Below are 13,859 nucleotides of genomic sequence, written 5' to 3'. Positions count from 1 at the left end.
TCCCATGCCACTTTTGGGGCAGTGTGTGTGTGTGTGTGTGTGTGTGTGTGTGTGTGTGTGTGTAAGGGTGGCGAGGGATTGAAAGCCTGAAGCTCCCAAACAGTCCAGATGGAATTTTTTGACACAAAAAGGAAATTTTATGACGGTTTTAGATAAACCAAAAGACAAGGCGGCCCCTCCCTTCCCGATACAACAAAAAGGGGGGGGAGACGGCCCTTTGCGTAGCGGTCAAAAAGAAATTCAAATCACTCCCATTTAAAAAAAAAAAAACACACTCATCAAATTCATGAAGTTGTTTTTTTTTCAATATTTTTCCCCTAATTTAGGTTTAAGGGATAATCAATGTAATCCCCCACAATACTGCCCCTTACTATATACAAGTTGTGTGATGTAAAATAAAATGCTGACAGAAGAACTCCAGTTTCAAACCCTCAGGGGGTTTAGGTTTGGGGTTCTCGTGAGGCCGACTGAATCACAGTTTTAATTTACTTTTCCCAACTTCCCAAAAAATTTTGGTTTTTAAGCAGAAAAAGTCAGTGTGTGGTTTTAGTCACTGGGATTTAACCAAAATTTATAGCAGGGGGGGGGAAAATAAAGGGGAAAGTGAAGCACTTAAGAGTGTACCAAGGGGTTTACGGGCACAAACAGAGCGCCTAAAAAAAGGGCCCCTTTTAAAGGAAAAGATTTGAGGTAAGACGAAGTAATTAAAAAAATAAGGTGCAGTATGAATCAGGGAGGGGGTGCATGGAGATAACAAACGATGCTCATGTTGTTTTAGGGTATTAAAGGTTTTTTTAGTGAAAGAAGGTTAAGTGCGATGCCTTTTCCAATTTTTCTTTGGGTTTTATCTTAACTCAAAAAGAGAACAAAAAGTAAAGAGAAAATAAAAATATAAAAAAACAACTGCTAAGGGTGATTTTCACAGTATAGGGGTGTGTGTGTGTGTGGGGGTTTTTTTTTTTTTCCCATATCCCCAACCAGCGTTTTTACCCCCGATACAATTTTTTTAAATTTAAACCGCGGGTTTTTTTATTTCCATTTCGGTGCTCCCTGCCGCCCACAAGAAGACAAAGCAGACAAAATACAAAATTTGGGGGGGAGGGAAAGGCAGGATAGAGCCGGGAGATCAAAAGTAGCAAGAAAAAGAAACAACTTGGGGCAACCCGGGGCCCCCCCTCTTGAAACCACACAGTACCTTCTAATGAGAAATTTTGGTTTTTTGAAAAATCATTTTAGTCTTTTCGGCTGTCAGATTACAAAAATTGGGTTTAGCCGGAGAATTTTGCTTCTTTGGGTTCGGGTGGTTCTTCGTGTTCAGGTTTTCATTTAAAGTTTAATACTGGGTGGTTTGGGACTTGCTCTGAAATAAAAAGGGGGTTTTTGTAAAGGGATTGGGGGGAAATGTCTTTTTTAAAAAAACAGGTATCCCCAGCCCGCAGTTTGGTGTTCCCCCCGAAGATTCACTAAAGTTCTGTGTTCAAAAAATTAAAACATGGAACTGAGTGTAAAAAAACTGATACAGTTACGTCAAATAAAAAAGGGGGAAAAGATAGAGGGTCCAGTTACACTGCAACTTTACAACTTTGGGGGGTTTTTTTTTTTGTTAAGGGGACCGGCCTCCCACCAGCATGAGGCACACATTTTTAATTTTTCATTTTTAAACTTCAACTGAAGGATGCACATGAATAAAACACAAGATTGTCAGAGTTATGTATAATTATCAGATATAAATCTGTTGACTTGACTTTTGGCCTTGTTTAACCATTATAAAGCAACATATACATTAACTTGTATCAATGAGGAATTCCATAATGTAGGGTGGATCTGATTTTCTGATAATACATATGCAAAACTTTTTCTCAGATTTGAGGATTTGCTGTTTTCCTCTATAAAAGGTTTGTGTGTGCGGTTTGTGGTATGGCAAGACATTTTATTCAAGCAATACTGCAGTCGTTTCAGATGCACAAAACCCACAGCGCACTAAAAAAAGCTTATTTTCCTGACTGTCTAGCCAGACACAAATACTGTAATAGAACGGTTAAGAATGAATATACTTCCTCGGTGGCCTCGGCAACAATAATACACAACCTTGGCTGGGTTAGTTTTCAATGAGACTGAAAAGAGACAGGCAGGCAGACCACCCCGAAAAACAAAAGCAAAGGAGTCCATATTTTCAGGTGAGAACCCTGACAAGCTGAGTGGAATATAACACAGAAAAGTTGTTTGTGAAATAAGCCATCAGGAATGCGTTTGGAAGCTTGAATATCAATCCACTTCTTTTTATTTTGACCGTTCTATTGGTCCTTCAAATTACTTGTGCTTTACTCTTCTTTCCATATCACAATATTTCACACCCTTTCTTTGGTCCTTTGTCATTCTATAACATGAAGGAGGGATAGATTAAACACCTCCTACATTAATCAGATTAGGCAGCTGAGGTAGTGACGGGCAGAGAGAGACAGAAAAACTGGGAGAAATCCTCTTCACGTCGAGCTCAGTGAGTCCGACACCTACCAAGGTCATTTCTGCTCTCCCAGCAGAGAGCCTCTGTCACTTTTAATAACTTTTAAAGGGAACATATTTTCTCTCTTCTGACAGGCTGAGGAGTAGAGAGACTAGTCACAGAGTGAGACGATCACAAAGTGCCAACAGAGCAAGGGGGTGTGAAGTGAGGAGACAAGCCTGCGGTGACTAACACCGTTCACTGTTACTTTCTGAAAAGCACGCAATGGAGCGAATAGACCATGCATCACGTTCGTTGCACAAGCACCTTCAACAGTATCATACTCGTGCTGTCAACTGACAGGTGGTCATTATGACACAGCAGCTGCTACTTTAAAGCTGGTGCGCAACTATATATTTATAACGAACCATTACGTCAAGCCATTAAAATATGATCATGCTAATCAGCTATCAGCCACAAAACCTCTCATGATATATCACAAGGCAATGTTTGCAAAATGGTGTCGCCAGTGCTTTTTGCACCAGAAACGAGTGATCGTTTCCAGTCACGCTGAAAAAGGCCAACAGCATGCCAGCTTGAAGCAAGACAGATAATACCTATCTAAGTCCATCAGTTTTAATCATATCCCTCTTGACAGGATAACGATACTAGCACTATGGAGATGGTGTTGCGCGATACAGATGGTGGCTCCGTACGGTGTTGTTCATACTAGAAACTTCAGGCAGAATGAATGAAACTTTCCGTATGCAGCTATAAACGAAAGTCACAAAGTATGATGATCAATTTTGAACGCCAATCCAAACTTCACCTTTCTTGAACGATACAACAATACCATGTTTTCCATTTAAATCGTAGCCTACATGTGGGATTCTGCCTTTCAAGTAAGTAACAGGCCAGAGAACTGTACACTAAAAATGGGTGGTTGTCCACCAACGGAATTTGAGCGGTGGCAGTTGTTTTTCAGCATATTATAATGCAAGTGGTCAGAGAGGAAACTAGACTTCTCCACCTCCTTGTGGCTCTGTTTTCAGCCTTTAGATAATCTAGCCGTGATGGGAGACTATGGCCAATCTTAGGTAAGTTAAGGGGCAGAGTGTTCCTATTGGCTGTTCAGCACAAGCAGACAGGTAGGGAAGTAGGTACTCTATATCCACGACGTTCCACTTCCGGGATTGCTCCGTTGCCGCTGGATATTCCGCCGTTTGTCATTCTTTTCATTTCACCATCTGCTAGCTTTGTGTTGGAATTTTAAACTCTGGTGGATTTCTGAGGACTATGGTTAACTGCTCCTCAGATCTCTGCAGGCTAAGTTGAGAAACCTAGCCATCTGAGTTTTCTGTTGCACGATAATACAACTTCTGAACGTACACGAAAACAAGTTCCTTCCTGAAGCAAAGGCAGCGTGGCTCTGTGCGGCGCTTAGCATCGCCCAAGACGATTGTAATTAGTCCTCCACAGCGCTGTGGAAGGTCTAGCGATGCGAGACAAAGGAGAGGGAAATTTGCAGGAAGAGGTGTTACTCTGCTTAAAATTCGGGCGTTTCTGGCTGTCATGGTTGTGATTACTAATTTTTTCAAAAAGGTTGTCTTTTCTTGTCTTTAAACCTTAATAAATGACCCTATTTTTTTGTGTAAAGTCCACCTTCATACCTGTTCCTGCCTGTCAAGCCATCGGTCCACCATTGGATGGTTGGCGCTCAGGGATGATCGAGTCATTTCCCTCTGGAACTGAGTGGTCCAGCCACTTGCATCACGTGGAAGACTCCGATAGGCCTGGCCTCCCCTACCCTGCAGAACAACAGGAAGAGGTGGAGAGCTAAACATCACTGCATGACTATCATGACCATTCTCCATGTCTTTGGCCTTTAACGGACAGTTTGTGGGTTGGTGATATCTATAGCAGCTGGATGACAAACATTTTGTGGTGGAAGGGAGTTAGTCTATCTCAGACTTGTGCCACACACCAATACTGTGTGCTTCATTCAAGTCTCACTCCATCCATCCCTCACCCCTAACCCCTACCCACAGCTAAACCCGAGCCGTTACTAAAAGGCCTATTACAATAAGACAGCCAGAGCTAAGCTCTTCCATCACGGGAAAAAAAAAAACACCTTTAAAAAATTGCTGCTGCCAAGGTAATGTCAAACACCAGCAGACTTTCTACAAACACAAAAAAAAGCACACTAAATTACATTTCAGACATGCTAGCCTTGGCATTGAAATTGCAGTGATTGAAGGTCATGGTGGCTGAAGCTATTTGAATAAAAATGAAAGCAAATTATATTAAAAGACACAGCGGACACAAATGATTCACAGAGACACAAACAGAATGAGAATGATTAAAGGTCTGATGAGTTATGAAACGGCAGCTAAAGAACAAGCCAGACAAAAACAGAAGTTTGGCTTTCTTTAATGAGACATCACACAACAAAAGAACACAGACAAAAGTTGAAAAAGAAAGCCCCCCAAGTGGAATTTTGCAGAATGAGAGGGAGGATGACAGGCAGCCCAAAAAGGTGAACACAGACAAAGAAAAGAAGTTATGTTCAGAGAGTGATAAAATAGCAGCAAACATTGCAAAACAAAAGAGAGTACGAAAGAACCAGGGAGAGATTCTTATCCTCTGCATGCTATAAGTAGCAATGTGTGTTTTAGTGCAGTAGAATGTGGCGTGACGGGGCCTGAGGAAGCACTGCAGACAGGACTGTAAATCTCAGCCAGACACGTGGGGTCTACTGAGACGGCCCCTGATAGCCATCATGACCTCGGTCCCCGAAATGCAAGACGGCGCGACAAAGGACCGCACTTCACTTACTTTTACGACAGATCAGATCATAAAATGCAGAGAAAGCCAGATACTAAAGAGGTAGTAGTAGGTAGTAGTAAAGCAACAATCTCATATCCACCGCCTAATCCATTTATTTGACTGTGCTAAACGTGGAGAACCCGGAGTATGAGGGACTGTTAAGTCATTGAGTGAAGTGATGAGTTTACAGTGCTAGTTGATGACTCAGGACTCCCATTGGCTTATATGTGGGAGATATAGCAGAACCGAGCCTTACTCAGCCATAACTGGACTCACAGGGAATTGAACATAACATGGTTGGCTGTAGTGTGTAAAGGAAATTACCCGAGACAATGGGGAGACAGTATAGTGCATGGCTTGCATCCATTCGCTCTTCTGGCAATGTTAATAACTGATGTACAGGTCCCTTTGAGAAAAATTTTGCGCCAAGACATACATATATCAAAATCAATGCTGACTAATACATTCAACATCTGTTGTTGATTGAATAAAAATAGACTTCTTCTTGGACTGACGGTGACAGTCGGAGGTATGAAAAAGAGATACTGAGGATTATGAGGACTAAGACTCCCTTTTTATTGAATAAAATCTAATGGCTGCAGTCAAAAACTAGACAAGCTGAATAAAAATAACCTCCCAGTGCTAGGACATTACTCTTCAAAGCAGTCACCAGTGACAGAAAGATTAGGTAAATTAGGTCAGTGATTCAGAGTGGGGTCTGTGGCACTCTGCCACGGGGTCTGTGAAACGTTTTACACAGTCATTCTTTTAAATAGGTAATAAGTAATTTTATTTAAATATATAATACTTCTATAATGAATCTACAAATATGTTTAACACATCTTTGAAATACATTTCTCTTGTGTTTTTTTTGGGTTTTTTTCACATAACTACAGAAGTGTAAAAAAAAAAAAAAATAGGCTATGTCAAATTACTCCAAAGGACATATTGTCACTGTCGGGCAGAAACCCTTTATCTCCATATTTCGTCATTTGGTTTCTTTTCACTGTCTGTCTCTGTGAGTAGTTGAAATATCCAAACAGTGACAAAGCAATGTTGTCTGACTTTGTCTGAGTTAAATAGCTCAATTAAATAGTTTCAAATTAACATTTTTCTCATTTCCTGAAAAACAATGGCTTGGGACATAAAAGGTTTTCAGCTGACGGCGGCGATGTATGAGGGGGTCCCCACTATATACTACAGGTAAAAGCCAGTAAATTAGAATATTTTGAAAAACTTGATTTATTTCAGTAATTGCATTCAAAAGGTGTAACTTGTACATTATATTTATTCATTGCACACAGACTGATGCATTCAAATGTTTATTTCATTTAATTTTGATGATTTGAAGTGGCAACAAATGAAAATCCAAATTCCGTGTGTCACAAAATTAGAATATTACTTAAGGCTAATACAAAAAAGGGAGTTTTTAGAAATGTTGGCCAACTGAAAAGTATGAAAATGAAAAATATGAGCATGTACAATACTCAATACTTGGTTGGAGCTCCTTTTGCCTCAATTACGGCATTAATGCGGCGTGGCATGGAGTCAATGAGTTTCTGGCACTGCTCAGGTGTTATGAGAGCCCAGGTTGCTCTGATAGTGGCCTTCAACTCTTCTGCGTTTTTGGGTCTGGCATTCTGCATCTTCCTTTTCACAATACCCCACAAATTTTTCTATGGGGCTAAGGTCAGGGGAGTTGGCTGGCCAATTTAGAACAGAAATACCATGGTCCGTAAACCAGGCACGGGTAGATTTTGCGCTGTGTGCAGGCGCCAAGTCCTGTTGGAACCTGAAATCTCCATCTCCATAGAGCAGGTCAGCAGCAGGAAGCATGAAGTGCTCTAAAACTTGCTGGTAGACGGCTGCGTTGACCCTGGATCTCAGGAAACAGAGTGGACCGACACCAGCAGATGACATGGCACCCCCAAACCATCACTGATGGTGGAAACTTTACACTAGACTTCAGGCAACGTGGATCCTGTGCCTCTCCTGTCTTCCTCCAGACTCTGGGACCTCGATTTCCAAAGGAAATGCAAAATTTGCTTTCATCAGAAACATGACTTTGGACCACTCAGCAGCAGTCCAGCTCTTTTTTTCCTTAGCCCAGGTGAGACGCTTTTCGCGCTGTTTCTTGGTTAACAGTGGCTTGACACGAGGTATGCGGCAGTTGAAACCCATGTCTTTCAAGCGTCTCTTGGTGGTGGATCTTGAAGCACTGACTCCAGCAGCTGTCCACTCCTTGTGAATCTCCCCCACATTTTTGAATGGGGTTTTTTTCACAATCTTGACTAGGGCGCGGTGATCCCTATCGCTTGTACACTTTTTCTGACCACAGTTTTTCCTTCCCTTTGCCTCTCTATTAATGTGTTTGGACACAGAGCTCTGAGAACAGCCAGCCTCTTCAGCAATAACCTTTTGTGTCTTTCCCTCCTTGTGCAATGTGTCGATGGTCGCCTTTTGGACAGCTGTCAAATCTGAAGTCTTCCCCATGTTTGTGTAGGCTTCAGAAGTGGACTGAGAGACCATTTAAAGCCCTTTGCAGGTGTTTTGAGTTAATCAGCTGATTAGTTTGTGGCACCAGGTGTCTTCAAAATTTAACCCTTACACAATATTCTAATTTTGTGACACACGGAATTTTGGATTTTCATTTGTTGCCACTTCAAATCATCAAAATTAAATGAAATAAACATTTGAATGCATCAGTCTGTGTGCAATGAATAAATATAATGTACAAGTTACACCTTTTGAATGCATTACTGAAATAAATCAAGTTTTTCAAAATATTCTAATTTACTGGCTTTTACCTGTATATCTTTTAAGGGCTCCTTGGCTGAAAAAAGAATAAGAACCTCTGAATTAAGTAATTCAGATAACTGATGACCTGTTTGAGACAGAAAAGAACTAAATGGGATACTTGAACATTGCATTCAGTCAAGTTTTATTTCCAAAATCTATAAAGTGTACACCATTTACTTTAGCCATAATCTGAATACCATTTAGATTACATATGTAGTCAGATATCAACCAAGCATTATTGATAGATAGATAGATAGATAGATAGATAGATAGATAGATAGATAGATAGATAGATAGATAGATAGATAGATAACTTTATTGTCATTACACATGTACAAGTACAAGGCAACGAAATACCGTTTGGAGCATGCCTCCGGGCCGCTGCTAATACAAGCGCCGCCACACGCACTCCTTGAAAATGATATATGCAGACAGCAACATGGTAATACAAACATCACAACGTAATGCACAAGACAACACACAGTTCATGTGGACACATGAAGGAATTTTTTGAGGTGGCATTGAGAGGGAGCGAGAAAACAGAATCGAGGGCAGACAGATTGATGTTGAAAATGATGCAAAGTATATTGAAGTGGCCTTTTAGAGTAATCAATTCAAAACAAGATTGACTTTTTACATGCAATGTATGGTGTAATGTCACAGTTATTGTTGTTTTATGATGTGCTCATGTAGAGATGGTCCAAAAATAATTTTTTTGCTTCCCTATACTGATTCTGATACCTCAACTTGTGTAGCTGTCGATACCGAGTACTGATCCAATACCAGCGGGTAATATATTTGATTATGGTTTAACAACTGTTTACTACTATCCCTGTGTGGATGTGATATGGTTTCTATATTTGTTGTCGGTCTGGCTCAGGTTAAACTCTTCGTGAAACATGAAGAAACACAAACAATGAACACCACAGAACCTTCTTTTATCATCCAGTTTGTCAGTTATAACAGAAAAGTACATAAATAAACTACTTTAAGTGGTATCGGATTGTGTATAAACTCCTGTACTTTCCGATACTGATACCAGCGTTTTAGGCAGTATCAGAAGCGATGCCGATACCAGTATTGCAATTATGTGCATTCATTTGTTTATAATCTTGTTAATAATCCTGTTGCGTGAATTATGTAACCCAAACCCTGCTTATCCCACAGTGCAAAGCAACCAAACATGAATACTCTGCCGAGTGGAAGTCACAGGGTGGAGAAACAGAAAGGCCAAAGGAATCAGAAAAAGCATCTATTGACCCACCTGTTCTGCTGATTTTATATTCTTCATTCTTTTCAGCAAATGAGCACAACCAGAAAAAAAACATTTGAACATATTTGCTTGGTGTAAAATGGGCCAGAAAAGACAGCATACTGACAAAATGAAAGGCCTAATAACCATTTCACCTTAACCTGTTTTCTCCACCCTCTGCTGGGGAGTGTGCTGTTACATTGTTGAGGCACTGACAACTAAAGTGTCTTTAAATAGGATTATCAGACCCACTAATCACATGGAGGTTTGCTGTGTCACGTTCCAAGCACTCAATCATCTCCCATTTTTTAACCTCCCGGTTTCTTTGGGAACATATCTATTTCTCAGCAAGGCTTAAAGATCTGTCAGCACCACACTGGGGCAGCCATTTTGAGCAATTAATTGGCTTCCCCTATCTTTCTGAAGCCGTGGGGAGGTTGTACCTGAGGTACGCTTTTTTTTTTACTATTCATAATCATAGGCTTAAAAGCCTCAGAAAGGTAAATTTAGAATAAAGGGAAATTGTTTAACAATCCCTGCTCGTCTTTCTAAAAGACAAGAAGGGTGTTATCACGAGGAACTAGTTTAAAGACTATCTCAGCCAGCGCTGAAATCTGCAAGCAGGGCATCGCAGGATTCATATCTAACGTTGATTTCTTTGATTTGGCATGCAGAGGAGAGACGGAATGAAAATGAGGGAAGAAAGGAGGAAGTTAAAAACAAAGAGGCTGCTGGAGTTTGGAAGACTTCAGAGAACATATCTCTGACATTATAATTGATGCAGCTCCAGTGCATCTGCAGCACTGTGGAAAATAACTTCTGGCAAGCTGTTGGAATTGGTATATACTACTTGACAGGGGTGTAAAATTAATGTAACGCTTATCTTTAAGTTCTGTTGAGTTTTAACACCTTTTCAGATTTACATAAACCTTTACGGCGTACGTGGTATATCATAGTAAGTATTTTAATATGTATTTCCCTTGATAGCAGTTGAAAGTCAAGGTTACCACACATTTTAAGACACCGATGCTTCACTGACCAGATTTATAGTTACCTTTCGTTCCAGGCTGCCGGTGCCAGCGCTTGTGTTTGGTTTGTGCTTGTGCTTTTGAAAGCCAACAGTTGTGGACCAGCGGGTTGGGTTCTTTCTGGACGGTGCTTCTGGACCACCCGGGACTTCGCCCGAAGGAAGGCCGGCCAGGGAGGGATCACTGGTGCGACGGACATGGAGGGGCATGTCTGAAGGATAGGGGACACAGAGAGGGACGGAGATTTAAAGCAACATTGAACCACTTGCTCCTTTATTCATACAATATATTAAGCAGATCACTTTCCACCTCAGTGTTTACACTGTGGCACATGTCTGGTACCCATAAGACCCCTACAGAACCTCCTCAACTACACTTTATGTCCGCTGAGACATGGGAAGTGGTGATTATAAATACTTGTTTCCATAGAAGGCCTATTGAGCCTGAAAGGAAACATTGTACAACTCAACTATTTGGTTTGGCTTGAGTCCTGCAATAGTGACATAAATATACTGTAGCTATAATTGTAGCTGGAAAATTACCCAGACAGCAGTACAAAAAATGTAAATCTGAAAGAAAATGAAGTATGTGAAATATTATCCAACTTTTTCTCAGTTTAGCCACCCTTAAAATAATAATTACTATTGTAATTGCAGCAAAATTGCTCATATATCATGATCTGACTCTCGAGATAAGGGTCATTCATACATGCTGCACTACCGACTGAAGCTTGTGGTTCTGGAAAGTTCCCCTCGATTGAAACTGGGTCTCACAACCAAAATGACCCCAGCCATCAAACATCTACAAGAAACTGCACAGGAAACACTGGACCATGTTACAGCTGCCACTTTGACCAATCTGCCACTAAAACTTGGCATACAGTTCTAATATTTGATCAGAGCTGCCAAAACAAGTAGAGGGAATGAAGTTGCTCAACACTTCACACTCCAGCTAAAACATTCAGTGAGAAATCCAGCTGACGTCTGTTACACTGTAAGTATATCCGTGAACTGTGGTATCTGGATTTTCCCAAAAGGCCATATGGATTTGTTTATGATGTCCTAGCAGCCTTCGTGTTACACGCATAATTATGCAAATAGTTGGGTAACCACCTGTCATCCATTTGGTGGATCATGGCAGCGAGCATATGCCGGTGCTAAGCTTCCATCTGATATACCAGAGACATGTCTTAGTTGTAAAAGTGACGCATTTTAATCACGACTTACGTTGTGCTGCCACTTATGCATATTTAACACTGTGACAAGAGCAGGGAGATTTAAATGCTACTGTAACGGATATTTGCGACCGCCTGCAAGGTAGCCACGAATATAAGTAATAAATACTCCTACTACCTAATCCTCTCCTGCCTGATAACTCTGTGGTTTCAGGATGAAGGACAGAGCTCTATGCACTGAACTGTCATTTTCTTACTAACCTTTGGCTTGCAAGGTTGTTGGCCCCCATAGGAATCTAAGCTTATTCTACTGTTACAGTCATGGGAGGCACTCGCTCGCCTCGGTTGCTCAAATTTTCAAGCTACATTTTTTCTTAGTTTGGACTATGACTGTCAATAAAGATATATACATATACCTGACTTGCAGCAATCTATATAATGTAGGTACTACTACATTGCTTCTGCATATATTGAAGGTGACTGTTTTGTATATCTATGTGGCCTTAGGCACAGCAGTCCACAGGCATTTATAGATATACAATCAACATTTGCCATTTTACTAACTGTAACCACAATCTTAATCAAACCCTAACCAAGAGTTTAACTTGCCTTACCCTAACCCCAACTGTATTTTAACCACATTGTACTTGCACTAGCCAATTTCCTTCACACAACAGCACTTAGCAATCCAAAATCAGGACTACATTTTACAGTAGTTTATTGGTAAATGAATCACATTTGATTTTAGTTGTTAATGATAAATATCGCTGGTCATTAAAAAAAATCTTATTGTTGCCAACTTTACTGCTGGGTTTGGCAATGTTTCAATCTTATTATCAAAACTCACAGTATGGCTTATGGCAATGTAGTAACATTTATACAATTTATACAATAAACATTATAAATTATAAATTCTTTGCGCCATTATCCTATTTTAGTCAAAAAGATCTGTTGTCACAGTGTGTCCAACAGCACAGCCCCCTCCTTCCACTAAGACCAAGGGATTCCATACGTAAATGTGATTACATTTGGAAACTTCTAGGAACTCTGCAACCAAAAAAAGTTGAGTGTGCAAAACTACTTCTTCAAAGTAACTTGAGTTAATAAAACACAATTTTTCATGAGGGACACATTGCTGCAAGTCAAGTTCTCATACAGCGGCAGATACTGTAGCTTGTAAAAAACATACTTTCAAAGTAGCTTTCCCAAAACTCTGTTCAAAGTTTCATCTTCCTCCTAACCAAACCACTCTGCTGGCATAGACCGTGGCAACAAAACTCATCCGCAGCTTTTAATATAGTCTGTATTCCTCTGTTACAAATGTGTTTCATTTATTTTGGCCATTGTCTGTAGGCTTCCTAGAAGGAGGTTGGGAATTGAGTAAAGAAACCACAGCAAGCAGCCAGACAGCCGGCCGTAGTGTGTTTACTCTTAAATTAGATGGAAGATTCAATAATGGCATTTAATAGACTTTGACCCTCTCGGTAACGGCTGGTTCACGTCCAGTTCAGGACTCTAATGACGTTCACCTCAGACAGCGGGGGTAATTAAAGTCCAGCATTATCCTACATGACAGGCTTAGAAATGACACACACACAAATACAGAAAGACAGGGAGCGAGAGTGAGAGCCACAGAGACTGGGAAAAACTGAGAGGATAAAGAGGAATGAAATGACACAAATTAAAGGATTTAAAAACAGATGATTGGAGATTGTATCAATTCACATCAAATCTCAATACTGTGTCTTCGACCTCAGAAGGATTTGTTTTTGTTTTATTTAAGAATTTTTTGATAAAGGTTTGATTTTTTAATGTATCTGTGTGTGTTAGACAAGACACTTGTGGATTAATAGCCTTAGTAGATTTCCCAGAATACCTCAAGGCTCAGCTCTTTCTGGGACTTTTGAAACCATGACAACAACCTTTGTGCTTTATGCAACGTGATTGTGATTTCTTTCATTCAAATCTGTGCTTTTTCCAAACTTTAACACCAAATAATGGAATTAAATGCCACTAAACTTGAGAATGTCTACAAGAGATATGCTTTACATCAAGTGTTAATAGATGTTATGGTCTAGAACAGAGATATTCAAAAGGGGGACCGGGACCCCAAGGGGGTCCTCTGATTTAGTGCAGGGCCATTAAATTATACATTTTTTGAAAGTTTTTTCTAAGATGAAAATGCCTTAACATGAATCCAACATATTATTAACAAATATAAATCAGCCTATCTGTGAAATACAGTGATGATATGCTTACTAAACTAGAAGGTAGTCACTAAGTAAGCCATCCAAAGGTTCAGTTAATCCTAAACATTCACTGTGCAACATGCATGTT

The 13,859-nt window shown here is 40.2% G+C and overlaps 1 protein-coding gene across 1 annotated transcript in view; it reads right to left on the bottom strand.

The window, feature by feature from the left end:
• The window catches only part of LOC116672026 (partitioning defective 3 homolog), a 398,621-nt gene that overhangs the window by 234,490 nt on the left and 150,272 nt on the right, over positions 1–13,859 (bottom strand). Inside the window, 2 exon segments of the mRNA XM_032503572.1 lie at positions 4,114–4,251; positions 10,375–10,559. Coding sequence (XP_032359463.1) covers positions 4,114–4,251; positions 10,375–10,559 — 323 coding nt within the window.

This window comes from Etheostoma spectabile, chromosome 22 (genome assembly GCF_008692095.1).
Source record: "Etheostoma spectabile isolate EspeVRDwgs_2016 chromosome 22, UIUC_Espe_1.0, whole genome shotgun sequence".
Taxonomy (NCBI): domain Eukaryota; kingdom Metazoa; phylum Chordata; class Actinopteri; order Perciformes; family Percidae; genus Etheostoma; species Etheostoma spectabile.
This window is presented reverse-complemented; position numbering and strand designations above follow the sequence as displayed.